General features: G+C 34.8%; 1 protein-coding gene across 1 annotated transcript in view; it reads left to right on the top strand.

The window, feature by feature from the left end:
* The window catches only part of SLC12A2 (solute carrier family 12 member 2), a 97,619-nt gene extending 80,507 nt beyond the window's left edge, over nucleotides 1-17,112 (top strand). The window contains exons 19-27 of the mRNA XM_010590225.3: nucleotides 13-92; nucleotides 2,331-2,450; nucleotides 5,871-5,918; nucleotides 7,372-7,494; nucleotides 9,020-9,131; nucleotides 11,003-11,089; nucleotides 12,532-12,667; nucleotides 12,963-13,030; nucleotides 16,000-17,112. Coding sequence (XP_010588527.3) covers nucleotides 13-92; nucleotides 2,331-2,450; nucleotides 5,871-5,918; nucleotides 7,372-7,494; nucleotides 9,020-9,131; nucleotides 11,003-11,089; nucleotides 12,532-12,667; nucleotides 12,963-13,030; nucleotides 16,000-16,135 — 910 coding nt within the window. The 3' untranslated portion in view covers nucleotides 16,136-17,112. The remainder of the gene's footprint in view (nucleotides 1-12; nucleotides 93-2,330; nucleotides 2,451-5,870; nucleotides 5,919-7,371; nucleotides 7,495-9,019; nucleotides 9,132-11,002; nucleotides 11,090-12,531; nucleotides 12,668-12,962; nucleotides 13,031-15,999) is intronic.
* The last annotated feature ends 274 nt before the right edge of the window (nucleotides 17,113-17,386 follow it).

Here is a 17,386-nt window from a genome sequence, read left to right as displayed (position 1 = left end):
CCCCCATTGTAGTGATGCCTTTGACATCCAATATGGAGTGGTGGTTATCCGCTTAAAGGAGGGCCTGGATATATCTCATCTTCAAGGACAAGGTAAACTTTGTTTAAAATGTTTTCTTTTTTATTAAAAAATATAAGTTATGTTAGAAAATTATATATAATTCTCTCAAATTATTCAGTAATTTTAATAGTTATCATCTATTCTATGCCATGGACTTACTTTATTGCATCTTAAGATCATATCTGTTGGGCTTTACCAAAGTTTGTGTTTTCTGTCTGTACTTACCTGGATGATGGTTAGTGATTATCACAGAGAGAATCAAATTCAACCCATATTACAAGTTTAAGAGAAATAAACATTAGTCATGATTATACAGTGGCTTATTTTTAAAAATACTTGTTAAATACAATCTGAGGGAAAAAATTAAATGACTTAATCATTAGATATTTTCTTGTTTATGTGAGTAGAATCATGTAGTAGATTATCTTCAAAACATTTAAGTGAAGGTTAAAACCTAATTAAGGTATGATCACTGCTTTGTCAACTTGTTATAAAACCTGTAGAAATTTATATACTCTCTTATGATTCCCTGATAGTGTTTAAACTGTAAACTTAAGAAGATCTGCATATTTAGTATTTTACCATTAGCAGTTAATTAACCAAATTATCACTTAACTAAGGTTATGGCATCACCAGAGACAGAGAATGAGCTTTTGTTGTCCATTTATGTATTTAAACTGTTTTAATCTGCACCACCACCACCTTATCCTTCAATTTTGAAGGGAAGGCTTTGAGATCTTTATCAATATAACACAAAAGTATGGCTTGCTGAAAATGTATTTTCTTACTCTGGAGTTGTTGTGTGCTGTTGGATCGATTCTGACTCACAGTGACACTATAGGACAGAGTAGAACTTCCTCATAGGTTTCCTAGGCTGTAAACCTTTATGGAAGCACACTGCCACATCTTTCTCCCAAGGAGCGGCTGGTGGGTTCAAACCATCAACCTTTCAGTTAGCAGCCAGGTATTTTTAACTGTTGTGCCACTGGGACTCTACTCTGGAGTTAAAAAAAAAACAAACCCGTTGCTGTTGAGTTGATTCTGACTTATAGTGACCCTATAGGACAGAGTAAAACTGCCCCATAGGGTTTCCAAGGAGCAGCTGATATATGTGAACTACTGACCTTTTGGTTAGCAGCATAGCTCTTAACCAGTGCACCGCCAGGACTCCACTCTGGAGTAGGCCTTGCAAAACACTGTATTTGTTTCCGTTCTCCCTTGGCTTTGACAGTGATTGAAGTTAGTTTAGTGTGTCCAGTTTATAATTGTTATCCCTCTATAATTACTATCACAGTTTGGCTAACTACATAATTTAATAATTTACAGAGGTTTGAATGTGATTGAAGCATTGAAAAATATTTTCACCCAAATATTTATAATCATTATGAAACATTTTTTGAAAAGCCTAATTTATGACCAGTGGGATTTGGAGAAGGAACTCCATGTAGCATCGGACTAAGAGAACAGTCTTTGGAGTTAGGCAGATCTGAGTTAAAAATCCTAGCTTTTCCTCTTCATCATTTCGTAGCTTGGGATAATTTGCTGACTTCTGAGCCTCAGTTTCTTCATCTGTTAAAACAATTATCTCATAGGATTGCCGTGAAGATTGAAAAGGAGATAAGGCTGTGTGCTGACACCTAGGCTCATGTAGTTTCTACTGTTGTCTTCATTCACGTGAATAAGTCATGAGAATAAGAACACATTATCCATTTCATGTTACATTTGTGTTTATGATAAATGTTTGCAGTGGTGGAAGTTAAATGTTTACTGACCTTTTGCCAAAAACACAGAAAATGAAAAAATTGGTTTAGAAAGGAAAAAATGATACTTTCACGATGAGCTCAGGAAAAGACTCTGGTCTTGGCTGTATAGTCAAGAGTGTAATATTTCAGTGTTACCTCTCATCTTTCAACATGCATGTGAGCACCTGTCATTTCACCTTTTTTTATATTTGTAAATTTCTTTGAGAAGAGGATTCATTCACATTTTAGAAATTATTCTTTTGTTCACCAGATTCTACTGTTACAAATTTCACTCATTACTGATTTCCTACCATCTAATTCAGATGTGTGGCACTTAGTTGTCACTCACATTATTTAAGTGAATAGTTATTTCAAACATTATGACATTTGTTTACATCAGAAATAATGTACAGTGAATGTATTATCTCATAAGGAAGTTTGCTTTAAAATGTCACTTAATTGTGATTAAGCCATGATGCTTTTTTTAAACAGAATTAGATAATATTTTAAATGCTTTTATGTCCACAGAAGAATTGCTGTCATCACAAGAGAAGTCTCCTGGTGCAAAGGATGTGGTACTAAGTATGGAATATAGTAAAACATCAGATTTAGGTACTTCCAAACAATCTGGTGAAAAAACCGTTAAAGGTAATTTTTCATTGAAGTAAGAAATTTTATTAACAGTAATGTTTTAATTTGGGGGGAATGATTTTTATTATATAACATGTCTTGTAAAGTAACCCATTCTCAGACTTGTACTGTTCATTTCTAGTTGCTGAGGTAAAATTTATGCCTTTCAAAAATGGCTTCAAAATGACTAGGTATTTTAAGCTATTAAAACTCAATCATTGAACAGAAACCTTGCAGATTAATTATTTGCAAATTTGCTCTTGCATGTTTTTATTACAAATAAAACATTTTAATTTGAAGCATACTTTAAATCTGAACTTGGAAAGAAACATAATAAATCGTATGTGTGTAGCATATGATGAAATTATTAAGGGAATGGCATTTGAAGATTTTTTTTAGTAAAACAGGATTTAAATATAAGGGATTTTTGTTTATGTGTTGATAAAAATGTTTTTATAGCTACTGCATTTGTGGATGTTCAGAAAAAAAAATATCAAATGAAAATTTATACTTCAGTTTAGTCCATCTGAAGACACTAGCTTTGTGTACTTGGTTGCTGAACTATGAGACCATAATTTATAGACAGTGTCCCTCATGGCTTATGTGACCATATAGGCCACAAAAAGATTTCAGAATCTCCAGAGACTTTCAGATAATTTTCTCCACAAATGTATATGTCACTTTTGTGAGAAGGAAAGAGGGATGACTTCCAAATCTTACTCTCCTGCCCTCACTCTCCTACCTCTCTTCAGCCGAGTATCTCCATCTGTCCTGTCCCAGCTGGCACACGACAAGAAAAACGGCACAGAGAATCATCACCTGTATCATACTTTTGATTCTTGTAAAATAATTATCATCCTTTTTTCTGAAATTGATATCCTTGGACAAATCATGTCTCTGAAGTGGATCTCTTCTAGATTACTTAGATGCATTAATGTTGCTTTTATTTCTTTCTTTGTTATTTACCTTGTTTTCTTAGAGTGGTAGTATTTGAAAGTTGAGTTGAGATCCATGTTTTCTTTCAGTTCTTTACTGGCTCAATTATAATTTTTTCTATAAATCAATTCTCATAACTGTTCTTATGTTTTTTGTTTTTTTTTTTTTTTAGTTTTTGGTATACATTCTTTCATTTCCTCTTAAACATTTTTTTTTTTTTTTTTTAATCCTTTTCTCTTAGGCCTAAGACAGACACTTTCTCTACAGTCTGTTAGGAAATAATAGATAATGTTATAGTGGGAGTAGAAGAAGTAATATCTATTGAGCATCTACTCTGTGTACCACCCACATTGTAGTATATATATCCATATATTAGCTCGTGAGTGTGTCACAGTCTTACAAGGTCATTTATTTTTATAGAGTAGGAAACTGGGTCAGTTAATTTCTGCACAAATTTTTATTATAAAAATCTAAATGCCTTAAACTTACTTTAACATATAAATGTTTTTAAATGTCAAGATTTCCTTGGAATTTCTGAGCTGTTTTAAATGAAAGCAGAATGTCCATAGTTACATTTATAAATTTTATTATCATCAAAGACAGATTGTCCTTTTTAAAAGAACAATAATATTTAATAATGTAAAATTAAGAGTAATAATGAAATGTTTTTCATTCCATAATAAGCATAAGAAGTAAGTAGCATTCAGAAGTAACATCTGCTTTATTTTGTGTTTATTTTAGCCAGTTATTTTCTAAAGTTATTTTAAAATTTTTAAATAATTTTAAGTCCTTAGAATACAAACATGGCTAAGAGCTATGGCTGCTAACCAGGAGGTCAGCAGTTTGAATCCACCAGGCACTCCTTGGAAACTGTATGGGGCAGTTCTCCTCTGTCCTGTAGGGTCGCTATGAGTCAGAATCGACTCAACAGCAACGGGTTTGGTTTTGTTTTTTTTTTTTGGTGGGATTTGAGGTGGTGCTGGTCATTGAAGCAAACAATGTGCAAAGAGACAAAAAGAGCACCCTTTGAGTACTTACTGTGTGCCAGGCACTAAACTATAAGTGCGTTCATACTCCCAATATAACAACCTCAAGAGGTAGGCACTGTTAACTCTCTTTATAAATGAGGAACCTGAGGAGTTAAGTAACTAGCTCAAGCCTACAGAGCTAGAAAAAGGGATAGAGGTAGTATTAGGAATCTGGGAATCTAACTCTAGAGCACACCGCAGTATATCCCATCCAGTCCAAGTCCAGGAGTATTATCTACCTTAAACAAACAAATAATATTTACTGCAACAAAGTTAAACCAAAAGGTTGGCAGTTCAAATCCACCAGGTGCTCCTTGGAAACCCTATGGGGCAGTTCTTCTCTGTCTTACAGGGTCGCTGTGAGTTGGAATCGATTGGATGGCAATGGGTTTGGTTTTGTTTTTTGTTTTAAATAACAAACTTATATTAAGCAAAAAATTGAGATTTGGGAAACTGTAGACCCCAGAAAGGAGCCCTGGTGGCAAAATGGATAAATGCTCAGCTACTAACCTAAAGGTCGGTGGTTCAAACCACCAGCCACTCCAAGGGAGAAAGATGTGGCAGTCTGTATCCGTAAAGATTTACAGCCTTGGAAACCCTGTGGGGCAGTTCTACTCTGTCCTATAGGATCTTTCTGAGTCAGAATCAACTTGACGGCAATAGGTTTGTTTTTTGTTTTTTTTAAAACTCCAGGAAGATAATTATACATATATAAATTGATGGATGTAGGCATGCATACATATATAAATTTATATATTTGGGGAAAAATCTCTGCCTCATAACCTGTCATTTTATAAAAATCAAAAGGCTTCTGTCTCTGATCATATTCCTTAGTATTTTAAGTAGTGATTAATTTTTACAATTAACCAAATAGTCATGAAATGTTTCTAAAATTACTTTTCAGTCATTTATTCAGTGATGCAGTGGCATGTTTCAAATCTATATTATCTGCAATGTTGGGGTTTTTTTTTTAATTATACTTTAGATGAGAGATTACTGAACAAACTAGTTTCTTATTAAACAGTTAGTACACATATTGTTTTATAACATTGGTTATCAACTCCACGACATGTCAGTACTCTCCCTTCTCTACCTTGGGTTTTCTATTACCAACTTTCATGCCCCTTGCAATGTCAGTTTTTAATGTCATAGTCTAGAAGTAATAGTTCAACATTTTTTCAACTAATTTCAAATATGAACTTAAAAAACTCTGGTAAGATTTCTTGACATTTTTATAGGAATAAAATTTAGGGGTGAATGTTAATCAGTAACCCTGTAGGAGGGGTCTAACATGTTTGCTTTTAAAAATCCTGAAAGTTAGAGTAGAAAATATTAATCTTCAGTCTTGATTATTTTTCACAGACTGTTGCTTCATACTATGTTTTGTTTATAAATGTGCTCTATTTACATTTTCATTATTTTCCTAATATAAAAGCAATTAACTCGTATTTTGTGTTTTTTAAACATAATCTAGATGAGGAAGAGGATGGCAAGACTCCAACTCAACCACTGTTGAAAAAAGGCAGGCATTTTTCATCATTTTATTTTAATTCCTTTTTTCATGCTGTTAACTCTTTAACTTCAACTTTATTTATTTATTTATTTATTTTTGCCTTAGTTTTATTTCCATGGTGAGGGATATTAAGTTATTTATTAAATGCAGATTAGAAAAATTAACATCAGTCCAACTAAAAAGCAAATCTGCCTAGGAGTAGGCGGTATATCACAAACATTCTTTTAAATCATCATGACATTTCTTAAATATTCAAATCCTGAAAGTCAATGTTAATTTTTTTTTTAATTTAAAGTGCTTGGATTAGATTGATAAGTAGAGGCACCAAGTTAGGCTGAGTTACAGTGTCGCTTGCACTCTTTACCGTCAGTTGTACCCAGCCAAGTCCTTAATTTTGATACTAATATATTTTTCATTTCAAAAATTATAATATTTCTCACAGTCCTGCTGCGTTTGGGAGATACACAGTCATGTCAACATACATGAATTTTATGAAAAGGAGATAGAGGTGAGAGTTATGGAGCAGTGTGGTTTGGTAGCCATATTATTTCATCATGCAAAATCATCCGTCATGTTTGCACACGTCATGGCAGCATGAAAAGTGAATGATAGACATTCTGCAGAAGTGATCAGATTTCCTCCTGGAAATTTCTGCTTTAAAATTTTGGTGTAGGAGTTTCATAATAGTCATTTGCTTGCTCACAGGGCCAATGTTTTTTTGGTGTGTTTTTGTTTTTGTTTTTCATTTTAATTGCTGGGAATGAATGGGAACTCCCTTTGTTTATTGTCCTTTAGATCTGCAGCAAATGGGTGCCCTTCCAAGGAGTTCCACCATCTTTCTGTGGTTCAGAAAGATGAGGTGGTTATATGGCTACAGAATTGGGTATCATATTTTTTGAAGGGACAGAAGTTAGGGAAAGATGAGGGAGAGTTTCTTTAGGCTAAGAAAGGTTTCCATTGTGATATTAGTAAGATGGTATTGGTAAATCTTCAACTTCCTTCTATCATTTATGTTATAGATAACTTTTATTTTAAAATATTTTTGAGCTTTGTATTATTGAGAAGCTATAGTATGAATGAAGAATGTTCACAGAACAGGTATAAACTCATCCATTTAGCTTAAGACAACTTTTTAAGAACCGAAATCTAGCAGTCAGGTATAATCTTCTTGATTATTTATGATTTGTATATTGGTATTGGTATTTGTGATTCATTTACATTCGTTCATAATGCTTCAAAATATTAAAAACTGGGTAAGATAATTTTCATCTAGCAATTTTAAAGGTATAGTTAATCTGTAGCAATTTTAAAAGTATGTTTAAATTGTAGACAATTTAAAGATTATGGTGGATATAACTAAAACATATTTGAATATACAAAAGTCAGGCTACTATAGGAATTCAGCAAGGGAGGCTTTAAGATTTACCTCCCTTACATCTTATGTTTTTGCTTAATCCATTAGAATCGAAAGGCCCTGTTGTGCCTTTAAATGTAGCTGACCAAAAGCTCCTTGAAGCTAGTACACAGTTTCAGAAAAAACAAGGAAAGAACACTATTGACGTCTGGTGGCTTTTTGATGATGGAGGTAAGGTTAATGCACTTTTTAAAATAATTTCAAATTTACTGAATTTGTGAGAATAGTAAGAAGAATCCGCATTTACTCTTCACCCAAGGACCCCATTCAGATTTTGCCCATGTTCCCAAAAGCAAAGAAATTAATTTCAGAAGGAGGTGTTGCACATAATTGTCATGTCTCTTCAGTGTCCTTTAATTTGGAACAGTTGCTCCTTCACCTTTATTCATAACCTTAATATTTTTAATATTACAGACCATTTTCTAGAATGTCACTCAATTCGGAGTGCTGCCTGATGTTTCAGTATAATTAGTTCCAGGTTATGTATTCTTGGCAGAAATACACAGAAGTGATTCATTTTACCATATGACACATGGTGTTGATTTGTCCCATCACTGGTGAAGTTAACTTTGACCATTGAGTGATGTGGTTTTCACTGTGAAGTTAGCCCCCTTCCCCCTTTATAATTACAGGTTTTTGGGAGGGAGTTACTTTGAGACTATGTAAATATGTCCTTCTTCCCACAACTTTTAGCACTATCTTAAGCAGCCACTGACTCTTCTTACCTGGATTCATTATTGTTGTTTTCCAGTGGCGATTTTTCGAGTCCCATCATGTCTTCATTTATTAGTTGGCTTTCTACTGTAAGGAAAAACGTTTTCTTTATTTCTATCAGTGTGGAGTTATGGATTCCCATTTTATTCATTGGGATATGATTTGTTACAGACATTATTTGTTTTGATGTTTGGATTATTCCAGATTTAGACAGCCGGGTCCCCTTTAAGCACGCTTCTCTGTCCATTTGTCATGTCTCGGTCACTCTTAGAAAATGCCTTTTCTTACTTTCTGACACAATGAGATGCTCCAGGCTCAGTGTTGTACTTTATCTGCTCCAGCGATGGAACTAACCCAGGAGCCTTAGTTCCTTTCCCAGGAGGGTGGTATTTAGAAACAAAGATTGGAACATTAGGCATACTCATTACTACTAGGGTGATAAAACCATACACATTTATTTCCTAGCTCTGTCTTCTGAGAGGGCCTCTTGGTGGACAGAGCTAGGAAATGTACATGTATGTGCTTGTATGTGTATATGTATAGATGTAGATTGAAAATTCCAGTCCAACACTGCAGGGTTCAGTCCAGCTTTCTCCTTTTTCATATTTCTCATTTCATTGAGAAACGTGGTCCCCATTATCTTCAATGAATGTGCTTATTTTCTCAATCCTCCTGTATGTAGCTAATCTTCCCCACGATGCCAGACCCCTCTGCCACTGGGCTGCCTTCCTCACATGGGCTTTAACTCCACTGAGTTGCCCTCCTTGCTCAGGCCTGCCTAATGGCTTTAAAAAGAAAAAAAAAAGAGCTGAATTATTAAAGAAGGACAGAAAGATACCGTTTTATGAGCGGAGATCAACTCGACAAACAGGTTTGGTTTATTGAAGTGTGGTAAACATATCCTTAGAGACTAAACTGGATAAAAAAATTGTTGATTGAGAAATTAGCATTTAATAAATGATTTGTTATATTTTTGATTCAGGTTTGACCTTATTGATACCTTATCTTCTAACTACCAAGAAAAAATGGAAAGACTGTAAGATTAGAGTATTCATTGGAGGAAAAATAAACAGAATAGACCACGACCGGAGAGCGTAAGTTTATCTTAAAGGGCATTTATCCAGATGTACTTCTTATCACAATATAGGTTTGATTGGATAAAAGTTAGACAACGCAGAAAATGTCAGGTCATGTTCCATTCTATACGTAAGCTTAAAATTCCAGCTACACAAATAAAACTTCATTCTCTTTAGTTTTATCTTTATGTTTAAGTTGTTGATATTTAGTTTTAATATTAATATGTAATATTTTAAAAAACATTTTTGGCATTGTAGAAGGTCTTCTTTAAATACTGCAGCATTAAATAAAGCTATAAGCAGCTTTTTAATTGGAGAAGAAAGTATACAAAGATGACATGTTCACATATGGGATACATTTTGTAGACTTGTAGACAACAGAAATGTGGGGTGCCATTGTCATCCCACATCTTTCCTTCTGTGCTGCCACAGTTCTCCTGGTTCCAGGGCTTCTCTCCTGCACTGCAAGTACTCTTGGTCTTATCTCTTACCTTTCCAGCGTATTGTACACATTGCTCCCAGGTTCATGTTTAGAAAGCCGAGCTTTGATCATGATAATTCTTCTGCCCAAAATACTTTAACAACTCCTCCACTACTTAACTATAGAAAGTTTAATTGCTGTAATGTGACGTTCAAGACCCTTCATAATCTCTTCTTCTGTTCCCTTTCCATTATTATCTCCTGTTGCCCCAGACGTGCCCTGTACTTCAATTTACACTTCGGAACGTGTGTGTGATTTCAGGCTTTTACTCCTTTGTCTACGCTAATGTAGCTCCTCACTCCATTCCTCTTCTCTGTTAAAACACTCCATTCTTCAAAGCCCAGCTCACTGGTCACCTTCTTCATAAAGCCTTCACTAATTTTTTTCTTCCTTGACCCTGTACTAGTAGTTACATTTCCTTCCTGAATCACAACACACTGATACCACTCGTTACATTCTGGCTTGTATTACACTTGTTTCCTTATCTGAAATTTCAGTTGTGTGGGCCCTATAATGTTTAGCACAGTGCCATGTGTGTAGCAGGCACTTAATAAGTAGACCCTGGGTTAAACTAGGTGTTTATTCATTTCAAATAGTGAATTATACAAGAAATACTAGGAATGAACTTAAAAGTTAAACTCATCTGCTTTCTCATACCTACTATTTTCATTTAGAAAACTGTCCTCTTAATAAAAAATAAATCCTGTTTTGTTAATTGCTTTTCTTGAGTGTTTCTTCTGTTGTTGCCACCAATGTTTCATTGCCAATTATGTCTCAAAAAAGGTATTTGTTAAATGTTGTCAGTTCAGCTCCAGCTCATAGTGACCTTATGTCTAAGAGAGTGAAACGTATTATTTACTGACAATCAGGGGCTTCTTGGTGACCCTCACCCATGCCTATCCCAGTCCCCTCTCCACCCCGCCCCCCCCCCAAATGTGATGAACTAAGTCAACTATCTTCAGTTTGGTTCCAACCCAAAAATCATACTTTGCCTTGACATACGCATTCTTCTTTCAATAGAAGAATAATCCAAAAATAATTAAGTAGCCGTTTACTAGTTTTTACTGAAACCTATATACTTCTCAATATAATTTGAGTAAATTAACTTAAAAAAAGAACTACTTGCCATTCAGACTTCATTATTAATTCCTTGCTTTGTTAACTCATTATTCCTCCTTAGAGAGATCCGGAGAAAGTAAAAGAATATAATAGAAGTCTCTACTCAGGGAATTTAAAAGCCTACTTTGTCAATGTACATTTTGAATTAACTCTGGTGGACTTAGTTTAGTACTGGTCGACTATAACTTACATATAGACTATAAATCACATATGTACATCTAGCCCTACGTAGAATAAAAACACTTCAGTACATCTTTTATGTATCTCAGTGCTGTTCATTCTGTTCCAGGATGGCTACTTTGCTTAGCAAGTTCCGGATAGACTTCTCCGACATCATGGTCCTAGGAGATATTAATACCAAACCAAAGAAAGAAAAGTAAGTTGTTGGATAAGTTACTCTGCACAAATTTTTGATCCTTTTATGGATGAACTACTTGATACTCCAGTAACTGATAATTCAATTTACAACTAATTATTTGGGTTTTTTTTTCCTGCTTTTGGTTATATGTGAAGTCAAATTTTTATATATAGCACTGATAGTTGGTATGCCCGTAGCAAATATTTAAGCAAGTCTAAAGGGCTTTCAGTTTTTAGAGGTGGTTTCAGTTACCGCTCTACAAGTGATTTTTGAAAATCATTAATGCCACAGAAATTCCCTGTGGTTCTTTAAATTTGCATCGTGCCTGCCCACGTTCATTGTTGTTGTATTAGTTGCCTTCAGGTCAGTTCTGAATATTTGACTGCTCCATAGGGTTTTCAAGGCTGTGATCTTTCAGAAGCAGTTCGCCAAGCCTTTCTTGAAAGGTGCCTCTGGGTGGGTTCAAACCGCCAACTTTTCGGCTTGTAATTGAACACTTAACGATTTGCACCACACAGGGACTCTTCCATATTCATTAAGACCACTCGATCCCAACTCCACATACCTATTTACTTCTACTGTTTTGTTGTTATATTATTAAAATAAGAGGATATGAGAATTTGCCTGTGTCAGAATTCTCTCAGCCAAATCAGACCCTTCTGGAATAACCTACTTGAAAATGGTATAAACAGGTTGTTACATTTATGTTTATTTTATCATATACATGATTATTCTCCAACCAAAAGTTGAGTAAATGAAATTGGTATAAAGAATTCATTAGCTGTACCTTGTAAGTAGGTTCTTGTAAGTACCTTCTAACCAGGAAATTGTTTCTTCTTATTAAAAAAATACATACCAAGAGCTTTGAACTAGACTTTGATACTGAAAAATATGGTCAGTTTAGGGGATTAGGATGCCATTCATGTTCATTTTCTTTTATCCTATTAAGTAATTAAATGTCTTTGGATGTGGAAAATAATTCTACTGCTTGTTAAATTCTGAGTGTCTGCTCTTTGCTCCCTTCAAAATGTTCTGGTACATTTTCTTACAGTATTTACTCATCGACACTTGAACTGGGAGTGCCTTTGGGTGTTTGGGTAAAGGAGTAACAGAATTTTCCTTACTGCTCAAAAGGATCATTTTGCCTACTGTGATGAAAATTTATTTAGGTTGAGGGGGCGGGTATGGGGACAAGGGTAGCTTAGATACAGGGAGACCAGGTGCACTGGTTAAAGTTGAAATTCTGTTACTGTGACTGTGGCTTTACATTTCTAATCCCCTTGAGATACCCAAAAATTACTGTTTTCTAAATAAATTGCCAAAGTGATTGTCATAGTTAGGATATAAAGAGGAGCATAATAGATGAGAAGGACTAACTTTTCAAATTATAATTTAGAGTTTAGGATCTTCCTGTTATGTAATTTAAAATATGTTTAACTGCCAATATTCTTTCTATTAAGTATTGTAGCTTTTGATGAAATGATTGAGCCGTACAGACTTCATGAAGACGACAAAGAGCAAGATATTGCAGATAAAATGAAAGAAGATGAACCGTGGCTAATAACAGATAATGAGCTTGAACTTTATAAGACAAAGGTATTTTTTCTCTTCATTAATATGTGATTTTTTGTTGTTATTAAGACAGAAGTAAATAGTAATAGCTTCAATTTGATATGAAGGGAAGGAGTTGTGTATATTAAATCCACCTTAAGTTGAATTTATGTGTGGACAATGTAAAACATCGAATTTTTTAATAAATAGGGAACAGATATTTTTATTATGCCAAAATTCATTTTGGCTTCTTTTTACTTAAATGTGCAGTTATGAACCATGATAGACTTTAATTGTTAAATGACCTAAGAATGACTTCATCTTGTTTCTTTTATTTCAGACATACCGGCAGATCAGGTTAAATGAATTATTAAAAGAACATTCAAGCACAGCTAATATTATTGTCATGTAAGTAATATCTGTGCTGAGATTTTCCTGGCTATTCATTTTATATTTTGATTCTCTGTACTAGGTCCGTATCTGTATAGAACCTATAATGACATAGTAGATGTGAAGAAATAATTTAGAATCCACTTTGCTTTAAACATACGGAGAAATCATTAAAGTAGGATTTAAGAAAAACAAAAGCCACAGCTTTAAGATTGTACAAATCTAGTAGTTCTTTATCATAGTAGGTTATTCTAGAATATTTCCTTTTCTTTATTCCTTCTTCCCTGTTTTCCAAAATGTCATCGCTTTGGAGACACTGTACCATAGCCATGTGTGGAGTGTGAGGGCTCCAAGTTAAAACTTGGACACCAACAGCTTCCTCATGGAAATAAACCCATAAAGTCGTTCGGAGGATTACATTTAAAAAGCGTTTCTTATCCATATCCCCACCCCCAAGATTCCCGTTTCCAAACTTTACATGCAGACACATTGTCCTTATTTTACATAGATCCTAATGCCTACTTTGGCTTTTCTTCCGCCAAACTAGGTTAGCTAGCTATTACTTGAGCCTTAGTTTTCTTAGTTCTGGAACCCAAACCCTTAAATAGATGAGGAGAACTCAGTCCTCTAAAAATATGCCAAATGAAGCAAAAGTAACACCAAAGGGTTGTTAATTTCCTTGACAACAAACATTTAATACAGCAGAAGATTTCAGGTTTTGCTAATGATGATCAAGTATCTGTAATGGAAGAAGCTAAAACATAGAAACTGAGAGAGAAGCACTCTACAGAGCAACTGGTCACTACCACCATCACCTATAATAGTGATTAAAGCTCAAGAGATAAGAGAAAATGAAAATTAATCTGTGGAATTAATTATATTTGAATTTCAACTAACTTGTATTTTCCATTTTCTAAATTAAGATAGAGACACCCATTTCTTCTAAAAGAATTCCTTATTGAGAAAGGGGAAATTTGGGGATTAGTTTTAGATGTTAAATTTGTTACCATTTGTAGAAATATTTATTTGCTGTTCATATGAAAAAAAATTTTAAATCATTTGTTTAAACTTGAAAAAACAGAAATAGTGTGAGTATAGTAATGCTATTCTGTATGCAGAATTTCCCTGAATCAAAAATATTATGTAACTATAGTAATTTTTTGTTGTTATTATTGTGATCTGACCACTGGTGGTGCAGCAGCTAATCGAAAGGTCAGCGATTTGAACCCAGCAGCTGCTCCAAGGGAGAAAGATGTGGCAATCTGCTTCTATAAAAGATTTACAATCTTGGAAACCCTGTGGGGCAGTTCTACTCTGTTTTACAGGGTTGCTATCAGTTGGAATGCCTTCAGTACAGCTTAGACATCTTCCTTCAGTACCATTGGTACCTCCTGAAACAGTTGAAGAAGTCCAAGCTGCTCTGAAGGCACTGGTGAAAAACAAGGCTCCAGGAATTGACAGAATACCATTTGAGATGTTTCAACAAACAGATGCAGCGCTGGAGGTGCTCACTCGTCTGCCAGGAAGTTTGGAAAGCAGCTACCTGGCCAACCGACTGGAAGAGATCTATATAAATAATGCCTGTTTCTAAAAAAGGTGATCCACCAAATGTGGAAATTATCAAACAATATCATTAATATAACACGCAAGTGAAATTTTGCTGAACATCATTCAAAAGCGACTGCAGCAGTGTATTGACAGAGAACTGCCAAAAATTCAAGCCAGATTCAGGAAAGGACACAGAACAAGGGATATCATTGCTGACGTCAGATGGATCTGGGCTGAAAGTAGAGAATACGAGAAAGATGTTTACCTTTGTTTTATTGACTATGCAAAGGCTGTTGACTGTGTGAATCATAACAAATTATGGATAATACTGCAAACGATGGGAATTGTGCTCATGAGGAACCTGTACATAGATCAAGAGGCAGTTGTTCGAACAGAACGAGGGGATACTGCATGACTTAAAATCAGGAAAGGTGTGCGTCAGGGTTGTATCCTTTCACCATACCTATTCAGTCTGTATGCTAAACAAATAATCTAAGAAGCTATACTATGTGAAGAATGGGGCATCAGGATTGGAGGAATTCTCATTAACAAACAGCTGTCATTACACAGATGACACAACCTTGCATGCTGAAAGTGAAGAGGACATGAAGCACTTACTGATGAAGATCAAAGACCATAGCCTTCAATATGGATTATACTTCACCGTAAAGAAAACAAAAATCCTCACAGCTGGACCAATAAGCAATATCATGATTAAAAAAAAAATGGGGAAAATTAAAGTTGTCAAGGATTTCATTTTACTTGGATCCACAATCAACACCCACAAAAGCAGCAGTCAAGAAATCAAACGACACATTGCTTTGGGCAAATCTGCAAAAGACCTCTTTAAAGTGTTGAAAAGCAAAGATGTCACCTTGAAGACTAAGCTACTCCCGACCCAAGCCATGGTGTTTTCAATAGCCTATTAAGCATGTGAAAGCTGGATGATGAATAAAGAAGACCGTGGTGCCTTTTAATTGTGGTGTGTTGGAGAAGAATATTGAATATACCATGGACCACCAAAAGAACGAACAAATCTGTCCAGGAAGAAGTACAACGAATGCTCTTTAGAAGCAGGGATAGCGAGACTGTGTCTCACATACCTTGGACACATTTTCAGGAACAATCAGTCCCTGGAGAAGGACACCATGTTTGGTAAAGTAGAGGGTCAGCGAAAAAGAGGGAGACCCTCAATGAGATGGATTGACACAGTAGCTGCAACAGTGGGCATAAGCATAACAATTGTGAGGATAGAGCAGAGCTGGGCAGTGTTTCCTTCTGTTATACATAGGGTCACTATGAGTTGGAATCAACTCAGTGGCAGTGGATTTGGTTTTTGGTTTGGTATTATCGTGATTTATAATGACTAGTTTTTATTATATTTTGTTCTTCACAACTTAAATGGGTTGACTTAATTTCCTTTTTCTTTTTGATACTAGGAGTCTCCCAGTTGCAAGAAAAGGTGCTGTGTCTAGTGCTCTCTACATGGCATGGTTAGAAGCTCTATCTAAGGATCTACCACCAATCCTCCTAGTCCGAGGGAATCATCAGAGTGTCCTTACCTTCTATTCTTAAATGTTCACTACACATGGACAGCCTAGTGCCTAGTGAAGTAACTGAAATCTTCAGTGACTTGTTAACATCACAATGGCGAACTGTGACTTTTCTTTTACTGTTTCATTGATTTGAAAGCACACAGGAAGTTGCTCCATTGATACGTTTATGGAGACTTCGGTTTTAGTCAATTCCTTATTTCAGTCTTAATGAATGAGGATTCCTTGTTGAACTGAAGCTGGTGAGAGTAAAGTTTCCCTTTGCTACGTGAATAGCAATAAAAGTGTGTTATTTTTTGATTGATGGAAGGAGTACAGAAGCCTTTAGCCTTGAGGTGCCTTCTGAAATTAACCAAATTTCATCCATATATCCTCTTTTATAAATTTATAGAATGTCAGACTTTGCCTTCAGCTATTTTTATTTCTAGTCTCTTCCACTTTAAAATAAAATGGATGCTACTTTTCTTTTCCATTGACCAATTAGTGTTGAATACTTTGTTTTCTATTACTTTGTAAAGGTGTCTGTTAGATACTAAAAGTGAGAATTAGGGCAGTTAATGAAAAACGGGGAAAAAAAATGGGAACCAAAAGCAACCCCAAAGTTAGGCTTGTATAAATACATATATATGTAGACCTAGGGAAAAAAGGCCCAATATACCTTTTTTTCTCTCTCGGATTGGCTCTTATTTATATTTTTTGTTATTATTTCTCAGAACCTTAGGGAAGGTTGAAGAGTTATCCAGTACTTCTGTATACCATGCTGAAAAATTCTTTAAACAGAAATGCTGAAGATCATTTGAATTTATTAGGAGAGCTCCGTCCTAATTTAGAGTTTCCCTCAAATCTGAGGGACTTTTATGAAATGCTAACAGATTTTTCTAGAGGAAATTTAGACAAAGCAATGTCATTTAATAGACCTGTTTTAATAAATGCTACATGGAATTTCACTGTATTGTACCCTCCTTTATAAATCATTAAAATATTTAATGTTCTATCAAATGGTTAAATGGACCACTGGTTTCTTAGTGAAATGTTTTTAGGCTTAATTCATTCAGTTGTCAAATACACTTCCAACACACTTAGTCTTAATATACTCAGGTTTGAACAGATTATTCTGAACATTTAAATTTAATCCATTCTTAATACTTTAAAACTTTTGTGTTAAGAGAAACTGCCAGTTTGTGCTTTTGAAATGTCTGTTTTGACATCATAGTCTACTAGTACAATTTTGGCAGTGCATTGTGCACTGCTACTAAAAAGCTTTATACAGAAT

Source organism: Loxodonta africana, chromosome 2 (genome assembly GCF_030014295.1).
Source record: "Loxodonta africana isolate mLoxAfr1 chromosome 2, mLoxAfr1.hap2, whole genome shotgun sequence".
In the NCBI taxonomy this organism is placed as follows: domain Eukaryota; kingdom Metazoa; phylum Chordata; class Mammalia; order Proboscidea; family Elephantidae; genus Loxodonta; species Loxodonta africana.
The sequence above is the reverse complement of the archived record's forward strand: the minus strand, read 5'-3'. Positions and strand labels throughout refer to the sequence as shown.